The following is a 23,924-nucleotide window of genomic DNA, read 5'->3' as shown; positions in this document are numbered from 1 at the left end:
TGTTATGCACCCCCCTCCAAGCAGGCATCCAGCACCGAGGTGCGCTCCGGTGTTCCCCACCCCCCCTCCAAGCAGGCATCCAGCACCGCGGTGCACTCCGGTGTTCCCCACCCCCGCTCCAAGCAGGCATCCAGCACCGCGGTGCGCTCCGGTGTTATGCACCCCCCTCCAAGCAGGCATCCAGCACCGAGGTGCGCTCTGGTGTTCCCCAACCCCCCTCCCAGCACGTATCCAGCCACGCGGTGTGCTCCGGTGTTATGCACCCCCCTCCAAGCAGGCATCCAGCACCGCGGTGCGCTCCGGTGTTATGCACCCCCCTCCAAGCAGGCATCCAGCACCAAGGTGCGCTCCGGTGTTATGCACCCCCCTCCAAGCAGGCATCCAGCACCAAGGTGCGCTCCGGTGTTCCCCACCCCCCCTCCAAGCAGGCATCCAGCACCGAGGTGCACTCTGGTGTTCCCCAACCCCCCTCCCAGCACGTAGCCAGCCACACGGTGTGCTCCGGTGTTATGCACCCCCCCCCCCCCAAGCAGGCATCCAGCACCGCGGTGCTTCCCCCCACCCTCACCAGCAGGACGGCGTGAACGCGGACCAAAGCCCAACCCCCCCCCCCACTTTCCTGTTCACTACTGTCCCCTGTTCAGGACACTAGCTACCTCCTGTACCCATTGCAGATAAACCCCAGTGACCCATTGGTCAATTCCCCCTCCCAAGGGGAAATCGGGGGAAAACCACTCACCCCATTGCTCGCCATGACTTAGCTTCCCTGCCCTCTCTGTGTTATGTGAGGTATGTGAGAAGGATGCTACCAAAAGTCTAAAAAGTCCTTCACTGTGTGATAATAAACAATGTAGCTTCTGTGTATTACATGGTTCTCTCACTCTTTTTTCTAGTGACCTTGACTAATGCAGCCGGATCACCGGCCTCACGTAGATTGCAGAACTTGAGACGAAATCCCAGAAAATCAAAAGAGGAATTGATCAAATCAGTTATGAGTCACTACAACAGAGAAAGTAGGAAGACACAGGAATGGAGAGAGAAAATGTATGAATGGAGACAGAGTGTACATGAATGGAGGCAAACAGAAAGCAGGAGAGAGGAATTGTCTGCCAAAAAAGCCACAAAGCAGATAAGCCTCCTGGCTCGCCAAACTGAGTCTTTCGAGTCTCTCGTAGCCATGCAGACAAATATGTACCGTTGTAACCCACAGCCCTCCCAAAGCTCTCTTTCTTGTTCCCCAGTATTTCCACAAAACAACTTTCTCCAGCAGCCAGTTCCTTATTACCCCCAGCTGCCCCCAACACCTGTACGATCACCTACTAGCCCTGATAACTATAATTCTTACCCTGTTCACTCCACCCCCATTATCCTGCAGCATAGTAATCCTGAAGTGCAGCAGACATTGAATAGTGATCAAAATAGGACATATTCAAACCTGTGAATGTACAGTCCACCACCCCAACCCCCTGGCCTTTTATGTACTGTATGTTGAATAAAGGATTTTTTTTCTTTTTTCACTACGTTATATTATTGCTGAAAGTGGTAAATATTGTACACAAAGGTACAGCAAAGCACATCAAATGCATCAAACATTACTGTTCGCTCTCAGCATCAAATTGCTCCCTTAAAGCACCCCTAATCCTTGAAGCCCTTTCCTGGGCCTCCCTATTAGCCCTGCTCTCTGGCTGAGCAAACTCATCCTCTAGGCGTCGAACCTCGGAGGTCCATTCCTCACTGAATCTTTCACCCTTCCCTTCACAAATATTATGGAGGGTACAGCACGCGGATATAACAGCAGAGATGCTGCTTTCCCCCAAATCTAGCTTCCCATAAAGACAGCGCCAGCGGGCTTTCAAACGGCCAAAAGCACACTCCACAGTCATTCTGCACCGGCTCAGCCTGTAGTTGAACCGGTCCTTGCTCCCGTCAAGCTTCCCTGTATACGGTTTCATGAGCCATGGCATTAAGGGGTAAGCGGGGTCTCCAAGGATCACAGTGGGCATTTCGACGTCCCCTACTGTGATCTTGCGGTCTGGGAAAAAAGTCCTGGCCCTCAGCCTCCTGAACAGGGAACTGTTCCTAAAGATGCGTGCATCGTGCACCTTTCCAGGCCATCCTGAGTAAATGTCAGTGAAACGCCCACGGTGATCCACAAGCGCTTGCAGAACCACGGAGAAATACCCCTTGCGATTAACGTACTCTGATGCCAGGTGGGGTGGGGACAGAATAGGAATATGCGTCCCATCTATTGCCCCTCCACAGTTAGGGAACCCCATTTCTGCAAAGCCATCCATAATGTCCTGCACGTTCCCCAGAGTCACAGTTCTTCTGAGCAGGGTGCGATTAATGGCTGTGCAAACTTGCATCAGCACCATTCCAACGGTAGACTTTCCCACTCCAAACTGGTTCGCCACCGATCTGAAGCAGTCTGGAGTTGCCAGCTTCCAGATTGCAATAGCCACCCGCTTCTCCACTGGCAGGGCAGCTCTCAATCTCGTGTCCCTGCGCCGCAGGGTAGGGGCGAGCTCAGCACACAGTGCCATGAAAGTGGCTTTTCTCATCCGAAAGTTCTGCAGCCACTGCTCGTCATCCCAGGATTGCAGGACAATGTGATCCCACCACTGAGTGCTGGTTTCCCGAGCCCAAACGCGCCGTTCCACAGAGCTGAGCACGTCTGTTACTGCCACAAGCAATTTAGTGTCTTCACCGTCAGGCAATTCAATATCATCGTCTGACTCCTCACTGTCACTGTCAATCTCACTTTGCAGCTGAAGGAATAGCTCCACTGCCATGCGTGATGTGCTGGCAACATTCATCAGCAAGGTCGTCAGCAGCTCAGGCTCCATTTATAACAAAAAGCGCAGAAATAGCGCTGTAGAATCACAATGCCGCCAAACTGCTCGCAACGTGTAGCAAAGCGCCACGGGGCGTTGGAACAGGAAGCGGAAAGACCCTCACACTTCCTTCCCCTTCCCACAAGCCACAGCGCCAAAATGGGACGAGATGATCTATGGGATAGCTGCCCACAATGCACCACTCCCAACAGCGCTGCAAGTGCTGTAAATATGGCCACACTGCAGCGCTGGTTGCTGTAAGTGTGGCCACTCTGCAGTGCTGACCCTACACAGCTGTACTAACACAGCTGTAACTACCAGCGCTGCAAAACTGTAAGTGTAGCCATACCCTCAGACTAATCAACTACTTAGACTGTAAGCTCTCTGGGGCAGCAACCACCTCTCTGTGGTATTTTTGTATAGCACCTACCACAATGGGGCCCATGTCCATGACTGGAGCTCCTAGTATTGGTACTACAGAAGCACCTATCGTCCTTCGTTTTTAAGCACAATGAAGGGAATAGCATGCTAAACATTCAGCCCTAGGCTACAGGAATGCAAACCAGAAACTCATTTCCAAACCTCACCTCCCCCACAGGTTAAGCTCCTTGTGTTCACCACGAAAGGGCAATTTGTGTAGCAGATGTCACCCTAGATGTGGCAAAATGTGAAAGAAGACTAGTAAAGCAGAATGTAATAAATTCAGTGTCTCCCATTAGAAAGTTAATTAGAGCCTGACTTTTTACATACTGTATAGACTCCAGAAGTGTACAGTTGATCCCATATCACTGTAATGAGGTGTTCACTTCATAATACAACCATTTTCAGTTGCATCATTTACAATTTGATCACTTAGGGGGCAAAAACATGTGACTATTAAGTTGTGTTAATGGCTGACTGAGGAACTCTTCCACACACTCTCAACCCCACCCCACCCCCCAAAAAAGGGTGTGCGCGAAAATGCATGATTTCAGTAAATGAGATCATTCTGGATGTGACAGAGGAACCTTGTGAAGGTCGGTTTGTAGAAATAATGACCTTCCATACCCTGAAACACTTCTGTATTTAAAAAGAAAATGATGCAAGGGACATGTAGTACTAGTTAAGCTAAGCTGCTTTTGAAGAAATGAATGATCCTTACTGTTCTCTTGTCTAACAGCTGACTGGTAAATTACCAGCAACCCAAGAAAAACAATATAGATAAGGGCCTTTGCATAAGCTGAGCTGTGAAAATCTGTTTTCTGTAAGTAGGAGAAAAAAATGGAACTTGCACCATAAAATCTGGTTTTCCACCGCTCTTGCCCCATATAATATCTTTCTTTACCATGGGCAAAAAGGTAGAAATGTAAATACTCTCTGGTTCATATAATGCAAAACTATGGTGAGTTCAGAAATAGAGACTTTTGGATACCCAGTTATACGGCTGCTGCCTCTTCTCTCCTTTGGGCAATTACTTAAAAGGAAATCTGTAAATAGGTCATGCATATTTAAAAACCTTTAAAAGGTCAGAAATACATCATCCATTCGAGAAGTGACTGACATTATGCAGGCAAACTCTGAAATACACTTGATTAAACTAAGGCTACTGAGCTTCATTCACAAAACAACCAAGTCTGATACGCAATTCTGGTCTCCCAGGACATTTAGACCCCAGACTCCAGCGGCTACTCTCGCACAAGTTCTGAGAGCTTGAAAATGTATTTTGTCCTTTGTGAAACAAAGAAGACTGATGATATATTGTTGTTAATAAAGTTTATTATTGCAACATTTTTGCTCATTAAAAAAGGTTGCACCTTGTGGCAAATACATACACTAACATTTCAATCAACCCAGATATCTAAAACAGGTTATAAAGAATCTATACCTTCTTTTCTTTCAAGACAAGAATCAAATGGTGTGTCGTAGGAACATGGCTTATTCAATATATCTGACAAAAGAAGCTGGACTCAGATTATCCATTTTAGCTACTTGTACTGTGTTATCTTCCACATTATACCTCTAGGCAGTAGGAATTCTATAGTAAAATTTGTAAAACAGTTTCCAACAGAAGCTCACGCACTAACTCACTCACACACACAAAATTCAGATAACTCTACTTTGCTCCTCAAAAAATTACATTTTTTTTCTAAATGTGGAACTTCCATCTAAGAATCTTCAAACATTCCACAAAATAGAATGAATTAATCCCACACATCCATGACAGACAAAGGTCTTTTGGAAAAGAACGGGTTTTTAAAATTTATTTAAATAAAGTCTGATGTTAATCCAATGAGATGTTTGTAAAACAAGGTTGTTCTTTGTCGAAGGGAATGGTGAAGGCCACAGAAGAAAAATAATTGGCCAAAAAGCAGATAGAATTCAGAAGTTTCAAAAGTTTCAATGGTGTTAGCCTGTTCTGATGGAATTTGTAAGTTGTGTTAGCTAAACTGCTTGGGTCACAGGAGATCTCAATATCAAAACCGCAAATTATTCGATTCCAATTTTCTTATTTAATATACCTTTCCACATCTATTATAGTAAAATACACAGTCTATATCAGAAGAAAAGTAACCTACAGCAGGTTTTCACAAAGGTCTTTTTGTTTTTTAAATACTAAAACCATTAGTAAAACCGAAACAGTCATTTAGTGGGTGTTCACACACCCACATCTAGGTTGAAGAGGAATAGAAAGCAATAAACTCGAAGCACTAAGATACTGATGTGACAGCTTGTGGTTTTATTAAAAATAAGAAAAGTTTGAGACCAAAAAAATAGCTAATTTTATCTGTTCATTTGGAAGGTATAAAAGCTAAGATAAGATAAGGCCAATAAGATTTGATAGTGTCTCTATCAGAGAGAAACAAACAGAAAAAGATGCCATGTTCTGCAGCCTACTACTGTGATCACTCAAATACTGCAGGAATAGGCAGCAGTTCAAATCCTAGAAACAAGAACAAAATTAACAACAATGAGAAATACTGGTTTTCTGTCTGGGAAATAAAGATTTTCTGCCCCTTAAACAGAACTGAAACAAGGCTCAGTAGCTATGAGCTCATACAAACAGGCTAGATTATAAATACATTTCTAAAACCCCACACTATTAGAAACTGCCATGCAAGCAAAAAGAAACCAAGACAGTGTTGTTAATATATTTATAAGCAACGTAAATTGTATCATTTAATCATTACCAAAGAATCTAACTTTTTTTAAAATCTGGAAAACAGATTTAAAGGACATAGCTCCACCAATCCAAATTCCTGGATAACTTGCTTCTGTGTGTGCTGTATCAGGCAACAGTGAGCCTCAAAGCTAACCCAAATACTGCTGAAAAATAATTGTGCTGAAGGTAGTATAGGCAGCTGCTATTTAGAAGATACAACTACTTAGTTAGATTTAGAAATTCTTTGCCTCAAGTGAGATTCCATTTCTCTGGATAGGAAGTAGACCTGCTTACTGAACCATTAAGGATTATTCCTCTTGGTCAGATGCATGGTCTTCAATGCTGAGAAAGTGAGGGCTTGTATAAATATGCTTGTACCATGGCACTGAATATTTTTGGAGGGCAGGGTATGGACGTAACTCTACACACTCTGGATTCAAATCCTACACACATTACTTCAACAATATTTGTACAAACCTCGTGAGGTATCGTCTGAAAACTAAACACCACATTGATCATTAAAATCATTGTGGAATATAACAATGCCACATGGGAAGTCATTTTTGTCCTCTGATCCAATGTTTTAAAGTCTTTATTTGAGCAAAGTGGAAACAGGCCTGCCCAGGTCTTGAATACAAATGAAGCAGGGTGACCAGGGACAATGGAATTGCAATTTATACATGCAATAAACAGAACCAAAGGTCACAAGGTGGCTGGGAGTCAGAATGTCTAGATCATAAAGAATTGGGTATTTATTTGTCTAGCCAAACTGGTCACCATCAGAGACAATGGAGGTACGTTTACATAAAAAGGTAAAGAAGGCCATCAAGTTAACCAGGGGAAGAAATCATCATCAATGGTGGATGCAGACTGCACCCACCAAGAAGCCTTTCCGCTTCTGGAAGAAGGGTCAATGAACTTTGAGAGATGCGCTTTTCAAAGGTTTACAGGACTGTAAAGAGAGGGGCGGTGTTATCTTTCACCTAAGTTGACAAGATGACAGCACTTCTCACTTCTGTGGAAGAATCTAACTCAGACACAGTCAGCCATGCTGAACCAAGAGTAATTGGTGAAACAATCCTAAACAAAGACTGCCTTGCTAGATTGAAAATACACTTCTAAAAGTCTAAAATTTACTTGTATTTGCTTGTGACCATTTCTAGCTTTATTTCTTATACTTGGTATCACCAAGCCTATGTCCTGTTAACAAACATGTTTATTTTAATCTAAACCAACCCAGTGTTGTGTTTAAATTGAAGTAATTGTTAACTCCAATTATTGTGGCAAGCTGCTAGGTGCTGTCTCTTTAAAGCAGCAAACTAACTTCATTATTTCTCTGAGTGGTCCAGGAGAGGACTGGACACTTCAAGGCAGGCAGTTTAGGGGGGCAGTTCAAGACTGAGGCGGTGTTGGGGTCACTTGCCTAGTAGTAACCAAGACTGGCGGAGAACTGTGTAACAAGCAGGCTGCTAGAGTTAGAATTACTGAACCAGGGCTGCTTTACAACACAGACACTCAGGCCTGGTCTACACTGGGGGAGGGGGTAAGCAAGAGAAGGAAATCGACCTAAGATACGCAACGTATCCTCGTTTGACTTACCTCACATCCTCAGGGCGCGGGGTCAATTGCAGTGGCTCGATCCCCGATAGATAGATCGTTACCCACCGATCCAGGGGGTAGTGTAGATGTACCCTCAATGCATGTCTGTATGCTGGTTGGGAGCGTCCAGACAAGGGAGCTACAGCAGCAGAGCATTTTAAGGCACCCAGGGTAATAGGGCAGGAGATGACAACCTTTAACTGGTCTGGATTGCACCCCAAAATGTGACAACAGACACAGGGAAGGACTTTACTAAATCTGCACTAAAACCTTCCATAGTTAATTGTACTAAATGTAATGCTAAATAAAAATGCATTTTAACAACTTTTTACTGTTGACACTGTAATCCATATCACATTTTAGTCCAAAGATAAGTCATCTCACCTAGCCCTTTTTCAAATTCATACATTTTTATTCATATTTATATTTATATATATGTTATACCAGTATGTGCAAACCACTTCTAAAAGAATTATTTTGATAATCCAGGTTATAGGGGAAAAACAAACCTGTTAAATCATTTTCTGACTCCCATCTGTTAATTACAAATCATGGTTCAGCATAAACATATTGAGGGTGCTAAAAAAACAATGCCACCAGTCAGCCTATTGTAACATACTCAAATCACAAGTTATTCCACTGACGGGAGGGCTTGATGGGTACCAACTGCAGCAAAAGGAAATAGATTGGCATTATATTTCAAGGATGCTGAATTTGTATGTGCCAGCAGATGAAAGGAATTCTCCTTCAAGACAGCTCAAACTACACACATACACAGACTTTATTTTAGTTTTATTACATTTGCAGACGGTGAGGTTTAATCAATGAGTCAATCTGCCTGCATGTTCGCTGCCAAACACAGCAATATTTTAAAGTGCTCCCATGAGGGCATTTAAGACATGAGCTAAGACTTTCTGTGTCTAGAACATTTTTATATATAAAAGGTCCCTAAGGTACTTATTAAATAAAGAAGCATTTTTCATGCAAACAATAGTGATATTAAAGACTGAAATTCAATCACATACTGAAAGTGCACTAATCTAAAAGACAGCGCAGGAGAGGAAGGACTTGGGTTAACAGACTGCTCCATTAGTGAGCACCGAAGAACACAAAGCAGGACAAAAGAGCATTGATCTCCCGAGGATCAGAGTCCTTTAGATTGCCTTGGGTTGGAACTCCTGGATATGAAGCATGTCAATATCAGCAACCAAGATTTGCCTCCTACATTTCTCTTTAAGGCTTACATTGTTCAATAGATGGCTTCAAGTTAAGTTATGGCCCAGAAAATGATTATGCTAAAATGGCACCTTCCTACTCAACGATCTATTCCCAGTGTGCGTTCAGAGTCATGCCTGCTGACTTAATGACAGAACTAAGTTTATACGGCTTTTTATTTCTGTTAGCTCCACCGTGACAATATAGCTACAAGAAAAGGTACCAAAATATATTCAAAAATATCCCTTAGAGAGATGGACAAAGTAGCTCCATTTTTGTTTTATTTTTGTGTGTGCACGCAGAGATAATCCACAGGGTAGCATGGACAATTTTTCATTTTCCTCAAGGCTACATTTGTGTTGGAGACCCCAAGATTCTATTTTTATAGATTCTCACGTTCAACATGTACATGAGGTCACCAGGGTGGCAGCAAGGCAGTTTGGGATGCATTATCTCTAACAGGTGGAGACCCAGATTTAACTTTCCACTTCAGCTGACCTAGCTGTGGTAGCTCACTGGCTGAGGGCAGAGTTTGGGCAGCTAAATCTTTTAATATTGGTGATGATACGACAGACACAAACAACACAGCTAGGCTACTTATTCCACACCCAGAGCCAGGGGCAACAAATGATTCTAAAACCTTGGCTATGGATAGAGATTAATACATATTCACTAAGCCCTGGGAAACAGAAACTAGAGCATCCTGACATTCTTGTGCCTAAATACTATTTTGGAATAAGAAAGAGGCAAATCTACAGGCACAGCAAAGGACGATGATGGGCTTCACTTCAGCTGCATGCCAACTAGACACTTGGCAATAAAAGAAAAAAAAATACTCCCCATAAAACCATGAGCTGAAGAACTCCATCAAGTGCTGAGATGCACTTGGGTCTACAAAGCTGTAAGTGGCTGTGGGTTAGGAGAAAGAAACTAGCCAGGCATTTCCAGCAATAAGGATGGGGCAATACAGCCAGCAGACAAACAAAAGCAGAATTTCAAACAAATGAAATTAATTAATATTAGTGATGACAGTAATTTTATCAGTATAAAAAACAAGTAACTTTATATTAGACTATTTAAGCTAAGTGTGGGTTAACAGGAATGCTTGTGAAAAGACGCCACCTAATTTAGTGTCAAAGGGTAGAACAATAAACATCAATGAGATAAAGAGGTTCCTGGCTACTAACTACACACCAGGAAGACAGGTTAATGGGGAGAGGAAAGAGATAATTTTGCAAGCCACTTCATAGGAGAAATATCCTCCCAACCACACAAAAACCCCCACACAGCATGGCTCTCAAAAGGTTTCAGTCTGCAGAACACAAGGAAGAGGGCCAACTGGTGATGCAGAGATCATAGTTTGAAAACCACTGCCATAAAACAATTGCTTTTTACAGCACATCAGAAATTATAAGAGATAGGGTGACTTATATTTACCTATTATGTAAGGCCAAAGTTCACCTCAGAGTCAAGTGAAGAAGATGCATTAGTTAAACACTGACCACAGAACAATTAGGTTTGATATCATGAGAGAGAACATCTTCCCAAGCAATAACAAAGGAAGAGAATTTTAGGGGGCATATTTAAAACAAAAAGATGAAAAAAAAAGAGAGTGTTAAACGCTAGCTGAAACACAGAATAGTCTTTAAATCCCTGGAACTGAAAAGTTATATATTCAAAGGACTTAAAATGTACTAGGAAAGAATGGTTCTCTTTAAATCCAAATATAAGAATCCCAAAAAGTCATGCCAGAAAACCCTTCAACATAACCATACTATTGTAGAACTTTCTCCTAATGACAGGATCTGGATCAGATAGTGCTTCAGGCTACTTTTAAAGGAGACTTGCATGTGTGTTTTTTCCCCTCACCACCATATATTACAAAAGCAAATGAATGTCAGATATGAATACATACATGGAAAAAAAAGTTTTACTGAACAGGATTAACAGTCTGTCGGCTCATTTCTTATAACAATGAATTAGAGGCACAGATGGTGTATAGACCTCTGTACAAAAATATATAGATGAAAAGGAGTAAAAGTAAAATACACGTTAAACAGAGTAGCACTTCATGTTATTAGTTGGGAGGACAACTTTTTAAAAGGTGGAAATCCTGCCACAATCATCCTAAGGAGACTGGAAAATACACTGTGCTAGGTAGGGCTCAATTCTGAAATAAAACTGAAGAGGACAAACACAAAGTATCAATTACCTAAAATAGAAAGAAAAAACAGTAGGCATGGAGTAAGTGCGAGAGATATGAAGAACTGGCAAAGTGAAATACAATTTTTACATTGGTATTGACTGTAGACAATGAAGAAATTCCTATTTCAAGGGCACTTTCCAACAGGGAAGATAAAATAGGTAATTTTAACAGACAATGATTTTTTTCCTAAAGAGGAAGCCTCAAATCAAGAAATTTAAAAACCTAAGTGAATTCTACTCTGAAAAAGTGAACACACACAAGGAAACAGGTGAGCTGAATAAGAAGGGGTCATTTTTACATAATCAGAGTTGTATGTCCTTCCCTAAAGTGAGTGGGAGGGAATAAAGATCTATTACTGTCAGCCCTGCAGAACCACTGGGAGAGCAAACTGGATTATCTTCTGGTTCACGTATAATTAACAGAATTATTGTTCCATTTCAGAGCCATCTGTGCAACACCACTGTCTTCAAGTTATTCATAAATTCATAGAGTTTAAGCCAGAAAGCAACATTGGATCATCTAGTCAGACCTCCTATGTCACAGGCCATTTCATCCAGTTACCCCTGTATTAGATCCAATAACTTGTGCTCTCACTGACACCTGTGCAACCCCACCAAAAACAAAAGGGCTACTTAGATGTAAGTGAGCGCAGCATTGGCCAACAGATTCTCTATTACTGGTGATGACAAAGCACAGGACAGAAAAGAAACAGGCTGACTTTCAGAGCAAGTTTGTAGGACTGGCAGTTAGAACATTCATCTTTTTTGAAAACCTGACAGGGAAAGCACTGAGACATACTGATTGTAAAACAAAGTCACTTCCAAATTGTATTCCAGTGCAACTATCAGCCCACGCCTCACACATTGGAGTATTCAGAATGAAATGAACTGAGGAATATTCTTTATAAAAGTTATTGTTCCTGAAGAACTGAAAGTTGCCCACATGATGCCCCTAAAAAATATAAATAAAAAACAAAAACACCAACAGAAATGCTGGGAATTAGACCAGTGAGCCTTACCTTGGTAAAGAGAAAATGGACTGAGAGTTTGATTAAGGATAGATTAGTACAACATTTGGATAAGTATAATCTGATAAAGTCAAACCACCATGGTTACTGTAAGAAAAAATTGTGCCTCTCCAAACTGTTATTTGGAAAAAAATAATAAAATTGATTGAACTGGTGGGGTACTTCATGGGGATTTTCAAACACTTCTGGTAAGTGTTCCTCATAAGTGACTATTAAGGGAAACAAACGAGGTAAAGGGGTAAAGTACATTGCCTTGCATTAATAATTGGTTAAGAATTGTTCCAAAGAACAGAAAAGTTAACAGTGAGTATACTCCCAGGGTTGATTCTGGGACCTGAGTTATTTAAGAATACGGAGGAGGAAGAGGAAACTGTCATTTCAATTTAATAAGTATTACAGATTTAAACATTCTGGGGGTATTTTGCAGAGTAACGGTTCAATGAATTAACCTTGTGTACACGTAAGGTAATGCACATTGGCAAAATGAGTCTACACTTCTTGCAAACACTGACAGGCTCTGAGCTTGATGGACTCCCCAAGGAAAGACTTCAGTCATCATCATAGCTCAGTCAGGATGTCTGCCAGGATGTTAAGATGCTTATCATCTGTACAGTGTACCCATGTTACTTGCGTACACAGTACAGATGATAATCACCATAACATTAGATTCTAACAATATTATGGCCTCAGCTGAAGCAGTGCCTGTTGCTTGTCACCTAACCCTCAGGAAAGTGTGGCTGAGACTGAAAAGGAACAAAGGGTGGCAACAATACTAGCTGCTTAGAAGTATTTAGAAATGACATGACAAGCTATTGCAACATGTGAGTGATTTACCCTTGAAAAGAGAAGTATTAATCGGAGCAGACTAATTTAACTAGTTTCTATTCTTCATCCTTCTTATCCTGTCTGACAATACAAAAACAAGGGAACACTCAAAATTAGAGGGCAGCAAATTTAGCACAAAGCAGAAGGAATACAACTTTGCACTAGGCATAGTTAACCTGTGAAATTCACCCCTATAGGTAGTTATCAGTTAAAATACTGAAGCTTGATTATTATGTGACCCTTTCACAATAGTTTTAACTATGCATGTTAAGACAGTAAGTAGAAATCAAATCTCTTCCTTCATATCAGTTGACTGTTTGTAGGGACAAATACGTTATGAAGACTTTCATGTTCATCTGAGGAAACAGTTACTGCTTATTACTGGATGCAAAATGCTAAACTAGGTAATATGCTCTAGTATGAAAAAATACTATTTTAAAATTAGAGGCTCTCTATCTTGTGGATCCATAAAGTTCTAGATATACACAAAACCCTTTAAAAAATGGTTCTTAGGAACCTTCCCTCGCCCTCTTCCTACCGAATAGAAAAAAAAACAAAACCAGTACCTTAAGATGTTTGGATGAGAGAGCCTGTTCATGAGCTGGATCTCTTTCAGCATATTTGCTCGGTTACTGCTCAGTATGTTCATCTTCAAAGCCATCACCTGGTCTGAAGTTTTGTGTCTCACCTACAGAATAAAAGCAAAATGAGCGGATGACATTTTAATGGCAGGAAATGTAAGGTCAATGAGCCATTAACAGAGTAGCATATGACAAGCAGCAGGACATATGCCCTTCGTGTCTGAAACAAGTTAACAACAACTATGCCATCTCTAGCCTTTAACACGACTTTCCATTACCAGAGGGCTTGAGTACCTCCCAAGTATTTAAAAACCACCATTTCTCCCTCTTTTGTCACTACTTGTAGGAGAAAAAGCTTGGTAAATTTGCTCATACTTGTATGAGCAAGCGTAAAGAAACTGAAGAAAAAGTACACTGAAGAAATGTGTTTTTTATTTAGTTCCAAACGTACTTATTTCCATGGTCACTTAGTCTCTTCAGGGAGGGAGTTCCACACTTGAAATCCCCTGAAAGCTGTCTCCAATGCACAATAGCCCCGTTCCTCCTCCTTCTCCACCAGGGATGACAGCTTCACTGTTCCTGTGGAAGGCTGCTGTCATGAGAAATCATTGTGGCTGATACAAAGGTGATCTGGAAGGTAGCTAGGGCCAACCCTACAGAGGTCTTTGGATATCAGGATAGACAGAGAGGAACTCTTCATCTATATCGCAAAGCAGTTCCATTTTGTTACATGAGTTCTCTCCACACATACACCCTGCATGAGATTTTGGCTCCATTCACACTTCTAATTACTAGAATTTTTTTTTTTAAAGGTTAAGCTTTTATTATTTTTGCACAAGAAAACACACACAAAAAACCTTAGCCAAACTGAGAAATAGGAGTAGAAAAGCATGATCAGCCATATATTCCTGCCTGACCCCCCGAAAAGGCTATTACCAAGCAATAAACAAATTCTCCTTTACATTATAAAATTCCACAACCATTCCTCTTAGGCTGCTAATGGCACATCGTCAAGGTAAAAATCTTGAGTTGTAACAAGTGTTTACCTATGTCACTACACAACAGATATTAAGAGAAAACATTAACAATCCAATTTGTCATCATTTATGCATTCTACTTTTCACCTCTCCCTCAGGTTGGGCAACAAAAATCAGTTTCACTTTCAGATACTTTTAATGTTGCAGCAAATGTTTAGTTTTCAACAACTGCAGGGGAATGTTTGCCTAAGTATTGTTTGCATTGGAATTAAAATCGATTGTGAAAGTATTTCTGCTGGTCTTAGGCTTTATTATAACTGGGTTTTATGAAATTAATTTTGAGGTAAATTTAAGCTGACATAGACCCTTCAGAATACATTCTGCTCAATTCCACTACCTCTTTTGGAGGACCGTTCAGTTTATCCACCACTTATATAAAACAACATTTTAGGAAGTTATATTATTATATGTATTAATTCACTTTCCACAATTTAAACCTGAAGTTCTGCTGTGCCTAATAACCAAACAGGTCAGGGATGGTGTTCCTAGCCTGTGTTTGCCAGAAGCTGGGAATGAGCGACAGGGGATGGATCACTTGATGATTACCCGTTCTGTTCATTCCCTCTGAGGCATCTGGCACTGGCCACTGTTGGAAGACAGGATACTGGGCTAGATGGACCCTTGGTCTGACACAGTATGGCCATTCTTATGTTCACCAATTTTAGGTTTTATAATAAACCTTAGCTAGTTTAAATACTTTTATAAGGTCATCTACTCTCAAGACCAATAACCCCAGTTTTGTTACTTTCCTTACAGTTGGCCCCTCCGTACCCTTAATTTTAATGCCCTAAAGAGTACTTTCTTGTTTAGCTATAATTTTTCTTTGACTAATGTGAACAAAACTGGACACTGTACTCAAAAAGTAGTCTTCATAAATAGTTAGCACAAAACCCTGAGTCTTCAATAACACCGTCCACTCTTCATAATACATCCTATTTAGTCTTCTTTCCTGTCACTACACACTTGAAAAGAAACTCTTTCCTCTACAGCATTAACTAGTTCAGTACCATTTAAACTACAACCTGGTTTGGACAGGATTTCTATCCAAGTGCATAACTTTAGACTTAGGCACATTAAATTTCATAATCCATCCACCTCAAAGTCTGATCACCACATCTATCAAATATACCCTGTAAAACAGCTACATCCCTCTGAGTCTTTGTCTTCCCTTTAGGAATCCTCTAAGTTTAGTGATTTTGTTTGTTAAAGCTTGAAGAGGGGGGTGTTTTGGTGTGGGTTTTTTCTTGTTTTTTTTTTAAAGGAAAATACTAATTAAAATACAGAGCCCTGCAGAATCCTTTCCTACAACCTTGCACAAAAGAATATACACTTGTATTGTCAACTCTCTGCTTTCTATCCACTAAATAATTCCTTATCTCTTTAAATACGGGTTAGGCAATTGCTTACTAAGAGTTTATAAAATAATCCATTATGTAGAACTGTAAAAGTTTTCTGAAAAAAACCGAACATTAAATCTATTGCTTCCACTCTACCTAAGCCAGTAGTGGACAACCTGAGGCCCACAGGTCACACGCTGCCCATCAGGGTAATCTGCTGGTGGGCCACAAAACAGTTTGTTTACAATGACCATCTGCAGCTTCCAGTGGCCATGGTTCGCCCACCACTGCTCTAGTACCACAACAGACATGTTATTAGGAACTAAACCAAAAGCCAAGTCCAACAACTTGAAGGTTACTTCATATAACTGGTTCTGCAAAACAGTTAGTTTACAATTACTGTGATATATTCTACACCTAAGGTCAAATAAGTTTTACCCAATATTTCTTTGGGAAACCAAATTAAATTTTACAACTAATGAAAAGGCAAAACAATTTCTATTACTTTGTAAATCCATTCATTATATGCTTTAAAAAAACCTTCATTTTTCTGTTAGTGTTATGTTTGTCTCCACAGTGCACTGTAAATTTAGAACCACAGCCCACAATACAGTAGGTATGGGTTTGGGGTGGGTTGTTTTTTGTTTTGTTTTGTTTTACACACACAATCCATTTATTGATACAGAACTGTGCATATTTCCCCTTCATTAGCTTGTTCTTGGTCAAATGAAGAAAAACCAAAAAGGGACTACAGTCTTATGTTGAGAGAAAGCACGCTGCTCAGAGGGCTATTGTTTCAGACTTTGGCATTAGATATAAGCAGGCACAGCTGGGGGGCCGGGGGGGGGGGGTGCTATTCAGCTGCATTATGTATAAAATTTTCTACATAAAACTGCCCTGAAAGGCCTATGAGCAAACTCAGATTCAGACTTAGATGTGGCAATTGGGAGGGGTGTGGGAGTAGAAAAGAAATCCAGGGAGTTAGTTTAATTTTTCATTATGCTATAAAAGTCATGACAAAGCCAGGATAAGAAAAGCAACAAAGTGTGCTGAGACAGCATAGGGCTGAGAGTCAATTTCCAAATTCTAACATCAGCTCTGTGGCTAACTCATTGAGTAGCTCTGGGCAAGTCACTTCACCTCTATACTTCAGTCTCCCCATCTATAAAATGAGGATGATTAAACTTACCTACCTGCCTGGGGCGTTGAACTTTAAATCTGTGGAGCACTCTGAAGATCTCCATGTACTACTCACTATAAGGCGCTCTACGAGGTGCAACAGGACTCTGTTGCTTTTTACAGATCCAGACTAACACGGCTACCGCTCTGATACCTGACACCATGTACTACTCAGTATCATCTCACCACTCAAGTTAAAGCATCTGCTAAATAGTCCCTTGATTGCGCTGGCTTTATAATGTATAACCAAAAGGTTTATAATATTATTACAGTATTTACATAAGCAACAGAAATTTTCTAAGATTAAGAAAAGTTAAAACACTTCATTTTGTGCACCAGTACCTTGATAAGAGAACACACAAACTATCCCTTCTCTAATAGGTAGCAGCACAAGATTTGGCCTCAAATGCACACCATCATCTCTCCCCATTGCATAAAAAACTTGTTAGTCATGAGGCATCCCAAAAATAGTTTATTTGTTGATCTTTTCAGAATCTGCATGGTGAATTTAAAGAGGAAACATTTCTATCAAAAAAAGTTTTGCTTTGAAAGCATTTTCCCTGCATTCCTTTTTAATCATTGAAAACATTTGCGTCTCTTTTAAGAAGCTTCTCCTTCCTCTTTGAGCTTGCAGTGAAGTCATGATCCTGTGTTTAGGATACCAGTTTGCTGCTACAGAAGTGACTTATATCACAAATACAGATTTAGGATTTCACCAAAGCCTCAGATAAGAGAAGATTGGATACCAGGGAATGGCAATTTCATTATAAAAATCACGTAATTGTTAGTAGAATTGATGCATCTAAATTTGCATCTTCCTGAAGGCCTTTCTATAGTGCCACAATGACATTAATTTTTAAAAGTTACAAATAATTAATTTCCTAATACATTTTGTATTAAGTATTTTTATGATACAACCTCCAAGAATTAAGTTTTCTTGGCAGAGCACCACAATTTAGCCACACAACTCCCAATGTTATAAACATCTGGAGTCACAGTACATCTCATGCAACATCTTGGGACAGTATCTTCCAGTGCACTGTACTGCACATTGGGAACGGAGGGGAAAAAGAGTATTATTAACACCACACTGACACAGTCTATATATATGAGCTCTGATCAATGTCCCTGTAACATTTATCTTTCCGACACACATGCGTGTCCACCGACACAATCAGCTGTCTCGAAATGATCAAACATACCAAGAACAGTTTCCATCAGAACCATCTGTCCTTTCACCAACCTTTACCATATCTTCAAACATCCACCCACTAAGAGTCCAACAAATAGGAGGCCTAATCAAGCAATTCAGAAAAAAGAGAAAGAACTACTCATCTGCTGATGACAGAAAGCTGGACCTGACAGAAGATGGCTAGAAATTTAAATAGAAGCAATTTGGAATTCTCTCGTCACCTTCCAATCTCTTCACATCCACTATCAAGGTCAAAGTATATCCTAAGCATTTGGGATGGAAAATGAGAGCGTTTCAATTTACTACAGTACATCCATAGTAGTTTCTTTGAGCTTTTCCTTTCTATACTTGATATATTTGTCAATGGGACAAACATGCTCCATCACTATAGCACACAGATAGGCACTAGCCACAAACCATTAAAATCCATCATCTGAGAGGCATCCTATTTCCCTGTTGTATTGTCACTACAAGAAAAACTACAAATTCCCACATAAAAGGTCCATCATAGCGATCCTCCCGTGCTATGTACTCTCTTCCATAAGGTCACTCACATTAATATTGGAAGCATGCTAGCGTGGTTCTCTTATATGAACAGGAACCGTGCACCTTTCCCTTAGTATCCTGCTGTGAAAGGGCTTACACAAACATGTATGTTTTGCCAGCTGGCAAAAAATAAGAAAATCCCAGTGCACCCAGCTCACCATATCTCCATCCAGAACAGAAAGCTCACAGATCATTTTAATTGTGCTTGAAAAGTTGAGGTCTAAGACAAGAGAGACATATTTTCGTGCCAGTGTAGTCTTGCCACCTGCTTTTCTACTGGAAAACCACACAACGATAATGACTCACATTGACATAGCCCTTTCATCCAGAAGGAAGGCAAAAGGCCTGACACACTTCACAAATGACCAACAAAAAAATAATCACTGCAATCAACAAGAAGTGCAGTCACTAGCTAGCTTATTCTGTCTTGCCTGTTAGCCTAAGGGGCACGTCTTCACTGAAAACGTTAAAGCACTACAATGGCAATGCTTTAATGTGGCTTGTGTAGTTGCAGCATAGCTCTAAAAAACCCACCTCCATGAGGGGAATAGCTCCTAGCACTGGTACACTGTCTACACACTGGCACTTCACAGCGCTGAAATTTGCAGCGTTCAGGGGGGTGTTTTTTCACAAGTTGTAGAGCTGTAAAGTGCCAGTGTAGACAAGCCCGTAGTATCTGAACACCTTTATCATCTTGTAAGTAAGTACCCTATTTAACTGCAATACACCAACAATTTAGCATAGGAAGTTTTAAAAGATCAAAACAAACAATTAGAGAAGTTTCCATGTGGCTAATAACGTTAATATTTATGTAATTAATTGAAGCTTTTTTAAAAAAAACTTCTCACTGAACTTTAAAAAAAATAAAATAAAAGACTGAAATGGCTGTTCTGCTCCCTTCAGCAAGGAAGAAGCTGACTGACTAAACAGGGGAAAGAAATTCAAAAAATAATGATTTTTGCTAAATTTTTTCAGTCACAGTAATGTTAAGTCTCACTAGTAACAGCAGCAGGTACAAGTTTTCTAGGCAGAAATGTGATGTTCAAGTTGATATTTTAAAGTTTTTTCAAGACTACCACAAATCAGAGAATTTACTAGACCAGATAAAGTTGTTGGATTCTCTCTAGTTTCTGCTGTGTAGTGGCTGCTTAAGAGAAACATTAGAGCGATGTCCAAACTGTCCCTAGCCTCTGTTTGCCAGAAGCTGGGAATGGGTCACTTGATGATTAACTGTTCTGTTCGTTCCCTCTGGGGCATCTGGCATTGGCCGCTGTCAGAAGACAGGATACTGGGCTATATAGGCCTGCTGAAACCTAATGTCAGTGAGACCCTGGCCCTGGGATGCTCTTAGGGTCACACACACACACACACACACACACACACACACCCCATTACACTTGGCCTACACTCTCCTCCGCCTTAGCAGCTCAATTCTGGAGCACTGCTCCTTCCTACTTGTCATAGGTATATAGATATGTACATAGTGCAAGAAAACATCCCTCCCAAACAAAATAGGCACCTAGAGTGCCCGTCACTGAGTGGCACTGAAGTGTCATGTCAGGGGCAAGTTCTTAATCCCAGAGATTTTGCTTCTGCCATTTTGATAGAGCCTCAGTATCAGGGGAGAGAGGGGCTGGGGTTCCTAGCCTAAAAAACAGAACCTGACTAAAATAAAAAATGGATGGGTGTGTTGAGCAACAAGACCAGTCAACCAGCACAGCATGCAAAGCAGCAAGAGGACACAAAGGATTCTGTCTCACTGCCATGGGCAGCAAGAAGGAGCTGAGAGAAGGAGGTCAGATTCACTCAGCACCACATGCTCTTGGGCGAGGAGGTGAAAGGACATCTAGGCCATAGGCACAGCCCTAATGGACACTGCTGGCCAAAAGAATCCAATCTCGCATGCATGAGCCTCATATGTGGAATCCATGTAGACAATAACTTGAAGAACCACCCATGTTCCTATTCATTTGCAATCTATAAGCAACAGGACTGTAAGGATCCTACTGGAATTCTTCAGCTGCTGAAGCGGTTGACTCATGAATGTCACTGTAAAGGAGAAAAGTGCCTTGAATGGGAGGTCTCCACTGAACATCTAGATGCTACAGAAAATAGTCCTGGCAGTTTACAGTAGTAGATGGAATTTTTCCCTCAAGCTTGATAATGAATCATTGTCCCAGGATGATGTTAAGGGAACCACAATTTTATTCAATGAGATGTAAAACTGAAGTTATCACTACCTGCAGTCATTAAAGAGCCCATATACATATTTTATATTTAGTATTTGTTTTGCCACTCAGTGTCCTTGCCCCAATTCCTCTGAATTCCCTCTACAGTTTCATCTGGATACAGTAATATATTTCACTGCCTGCCCTAAGTGTTTGCATAGTGTTGCTGCATACTGTTAACAGTGGCTGCATTTCAGTGATGGGTCAAGGGATCCCTCTATAACCTTCACCTATCTTAGAGGTGGTTATGGAACTATCTGAATGTTGAAAGGCATTAAAAGAAATGCAAAACCATTATTAGTTCAAGGGGCACCCAGATCAAACAGGCAGACTGTTTCTTTCCTCAAATATCACTTCATGTCAACATGCAAAAGCCCTTTGGTTATTTTGTAGTTCTTGTTCTATACATCTCCCTTAACGTCTACATTTTTAAAAATTCTAGTTAGTAGTTATATTCTAACCCTTCCACTACTTCTGTGAGTGAGGGACAATGCACAATAAAAGATACTCTGTGAGGTACTGGGTGTGCGTAGGTCTTGATGGGCAAAAGGGTATGTTTTTTCCATCGTGATATTTCCATTGGGTTAGCCTAAGGCAACTGAAAAGCCTGAATTTTAACAGTTTTTCACAGATGGTAAGCTAACTTAACTGAGCTAATATGATGGCAAATGTACCCTATTTTTCCCCTTAAAACAAAGCCAAGGAGGATAATTCAGTATAGCTAGTGAAACAGATGAGCAAAGCTACAATTAAAATTACACAGAAAACAGCAAAGGGGTAAAATCCACACATTCTGCTTTCAGCCAGAACCAGATCACTTTGCACCACTCACTCAACTTAATCTGAAAAAGTCGGATCACCTTCTGGCCATGTTATGAAGCTCCCATTTTTTTCACAAGCGTCTGAAAATGGGAGGGCAGTGGATTGGAAATTGTAAGGGAGGAGAATTGCTGAAAGGAGAGGAGATTAAGTTGCATGCGTGATGGCGGTAATGGTTATTATACTGAACTCTATTGCTGCAATTAACTTATTCATAGACTTTAAGGCCCAAAAGGATCATTAGATCATCCACTTGACCTCTTGTATATCACAGACCATTCAATTTCACCCAGTTACCCCTATACTGAGCCCAAGAAAACTTGTGTTTGACTGATGTATATCTTCCAGAAAAGCATCCAGTGTTGATTTGAAGACACCATCACTTCCCTTTGTAGTTTGTTCCAATGGCTAATCATCCTCTTAAAAATCTGTGAGACTCACTTCCAAGTTGAATTTGTTTGACTTCAGCTTCTAGTCATTAGTTCCTGTGCTCCTTTTCCCTGCTAGACTGAGGAGTCAGTTAGTACTCACTATTTTCTCAATGAGAAGGTACCTATGCACTGCGAATCATGTCACCTCAATCTTTTTTGATAAACTAAACAGATTGAGTTTTACGTCCTCATTGTAAGGCTTTTTTTCTTCAGCCCTCAATTTATTTTTGTGGATGTTTTCTGCTCCCTCTCCAATTTTTCAACATCATTTTTAAAATGTGGACACGAGAAATGTACACAGTATTCCAGAATTTACATACATCACAAATAATATGCTATGTCTAGGGTATTAAGAGCATGTGAACAGGTGCCCTCTTAACATTTATATAAATCTATATCAAAATAAAAAAAAAGTCCTTTACACACCAAACAGATTTATGCAGGACCCACAAATATTAAGGGTATTGTGCATTCTCATCTCTACATTTTAAGCTGTGTTTGAAGACTGCCTACTCCATCAGTTACACTAATTCAGGCTAACTCAAAGGACATTCCTCAATGCAACAGACAAATTCATCTTCCTAGTACAGGCCTAGTGATAGTGCTGCTCAGAAGTACGTGTCAGAAAATGATGGAGAGAACCTTTAGATTAAGTAGTGGCAAGCAGAAAATGCAGATGTGGGTTTGAGGTTTCCTGTACGATTTAGCTGACTTAGCTGATATTATCATCTGACTTCCACTGCAGTTCTGCCTTAATATTATTTTTACCCACTATTAGAAGTGCTTCCTTGCAGGTTATTAGTTTGCTTGAAAAGAAATCTAGAAAAGTTACACCTGTATCTCTGCACGAAGCAAAAAAGAATCTGTTCTGTTGTAGATCTGCATGACTAGTCCTTCAAACATTTTGAGAGAATCGCCAAGTCTTCCACAAATAGGACAAAGCATGCACAGGTCACCAAACAGAGAAAATATGCAGGGTTCCTTTACATATAGATACACCAGAAAGCAACACATCGGGGGACTTCATATACCATCTCAAAAATGCCTCCTTAGCATTTGTATGTGACTACATTAATTGTCTGCAGATTTAGTTTCCACAAAGTTAGATGCACACATATGAAGCCGTAGAATATAATGTACAAATGTGACCCTGCTCAGTAATGGCAAATGAGGAAAGAAAAAATGTCTGAGATATTAGTGTACGCAAGGGTTTTTCACTGTTTGCCTCTTATTTTGCCGTCTTATTTCTAAGCGTAATCAAATAATTTCTGAGGTTTTTGTTGGGTGAGGGGACTTTAACAAACCTTTACCGTATTGATGTAGAAGACTGCTCATTTGCGCCACTAGTTCCATTCATGATAATTATTAGAGTAAGCTCCCTAGGTGAGTGGCTGAATCAACACTTCTTTTCTACAAGAAAATCATCCCTCTGTATCTGAGTTCCACTGCCTCACTTGTGTTTGACAGTTACAGCAGCAGCTAAGAACCAAGTGTAAGGAGAGAGAAACAAATAAGAGTTTAGACGATATAAATGATGGAAATTGGTTAGGAAGCCACTCTCTGCCCAATGGCTCTCCTTACAAGGTTTTATTTTACTTTGGAAGGGCGATACGAAGCAAGGGAAGATATATCTGCTGCATTTACAACAGACCATGGTAGGTGGAAAAGCAAGCATATTTTATCATTAAGTCTGTACAAAATATATAGCAAATATAGCAAAGGCAAAACT

General features: G+C 40.5%; 1 protein-coding gene across 4 annotated transcripts in view; it reads right to left on the bottom strand.

Annotated features, from left to right (window-relative positions):
- Positions 1-23,924, bottom strand: part of TESK2 (testis associated actin remodelling kinase 2) — a 115,877-nt gene that overhangs the window by 68,640 nt on the left and 23,313 nt on the right. For all 4 annotated transcript variants that reach the window (XM_050961146.1, XM_050961143.1, XM_050961144.1 and 1 more), the window contains exon 3: positions 13,412-13,533. In XM_050961146.1, coding sequence (XP_050817103.1) covers positions 13,412-13,533 — 122 coding nt within the window. The remainder of the gene's footprint in view (positions 1-13,411; positions 13,534-23,924) is intronic.

This window comes from Gopherus flavomarginatus, chromosome 7 (assembly GCF_025201925.1).
Source record: "Gopherus flavomarginatus isolate rGopFla2 chromosome 7, rGopFla2.mat.asm, whole genome shotgun sequence".
Classification (NCBI taxonomy): Eukaryota; Metazoa; Chordata; order Testudines; family Testudinidae; genus Gopherus; species Gopherus flavomarginatus.
Note: the sequence above shows the minus strand (reverse complement) of the source record. Positions and strands in the feature narration are given on the sequence as shown.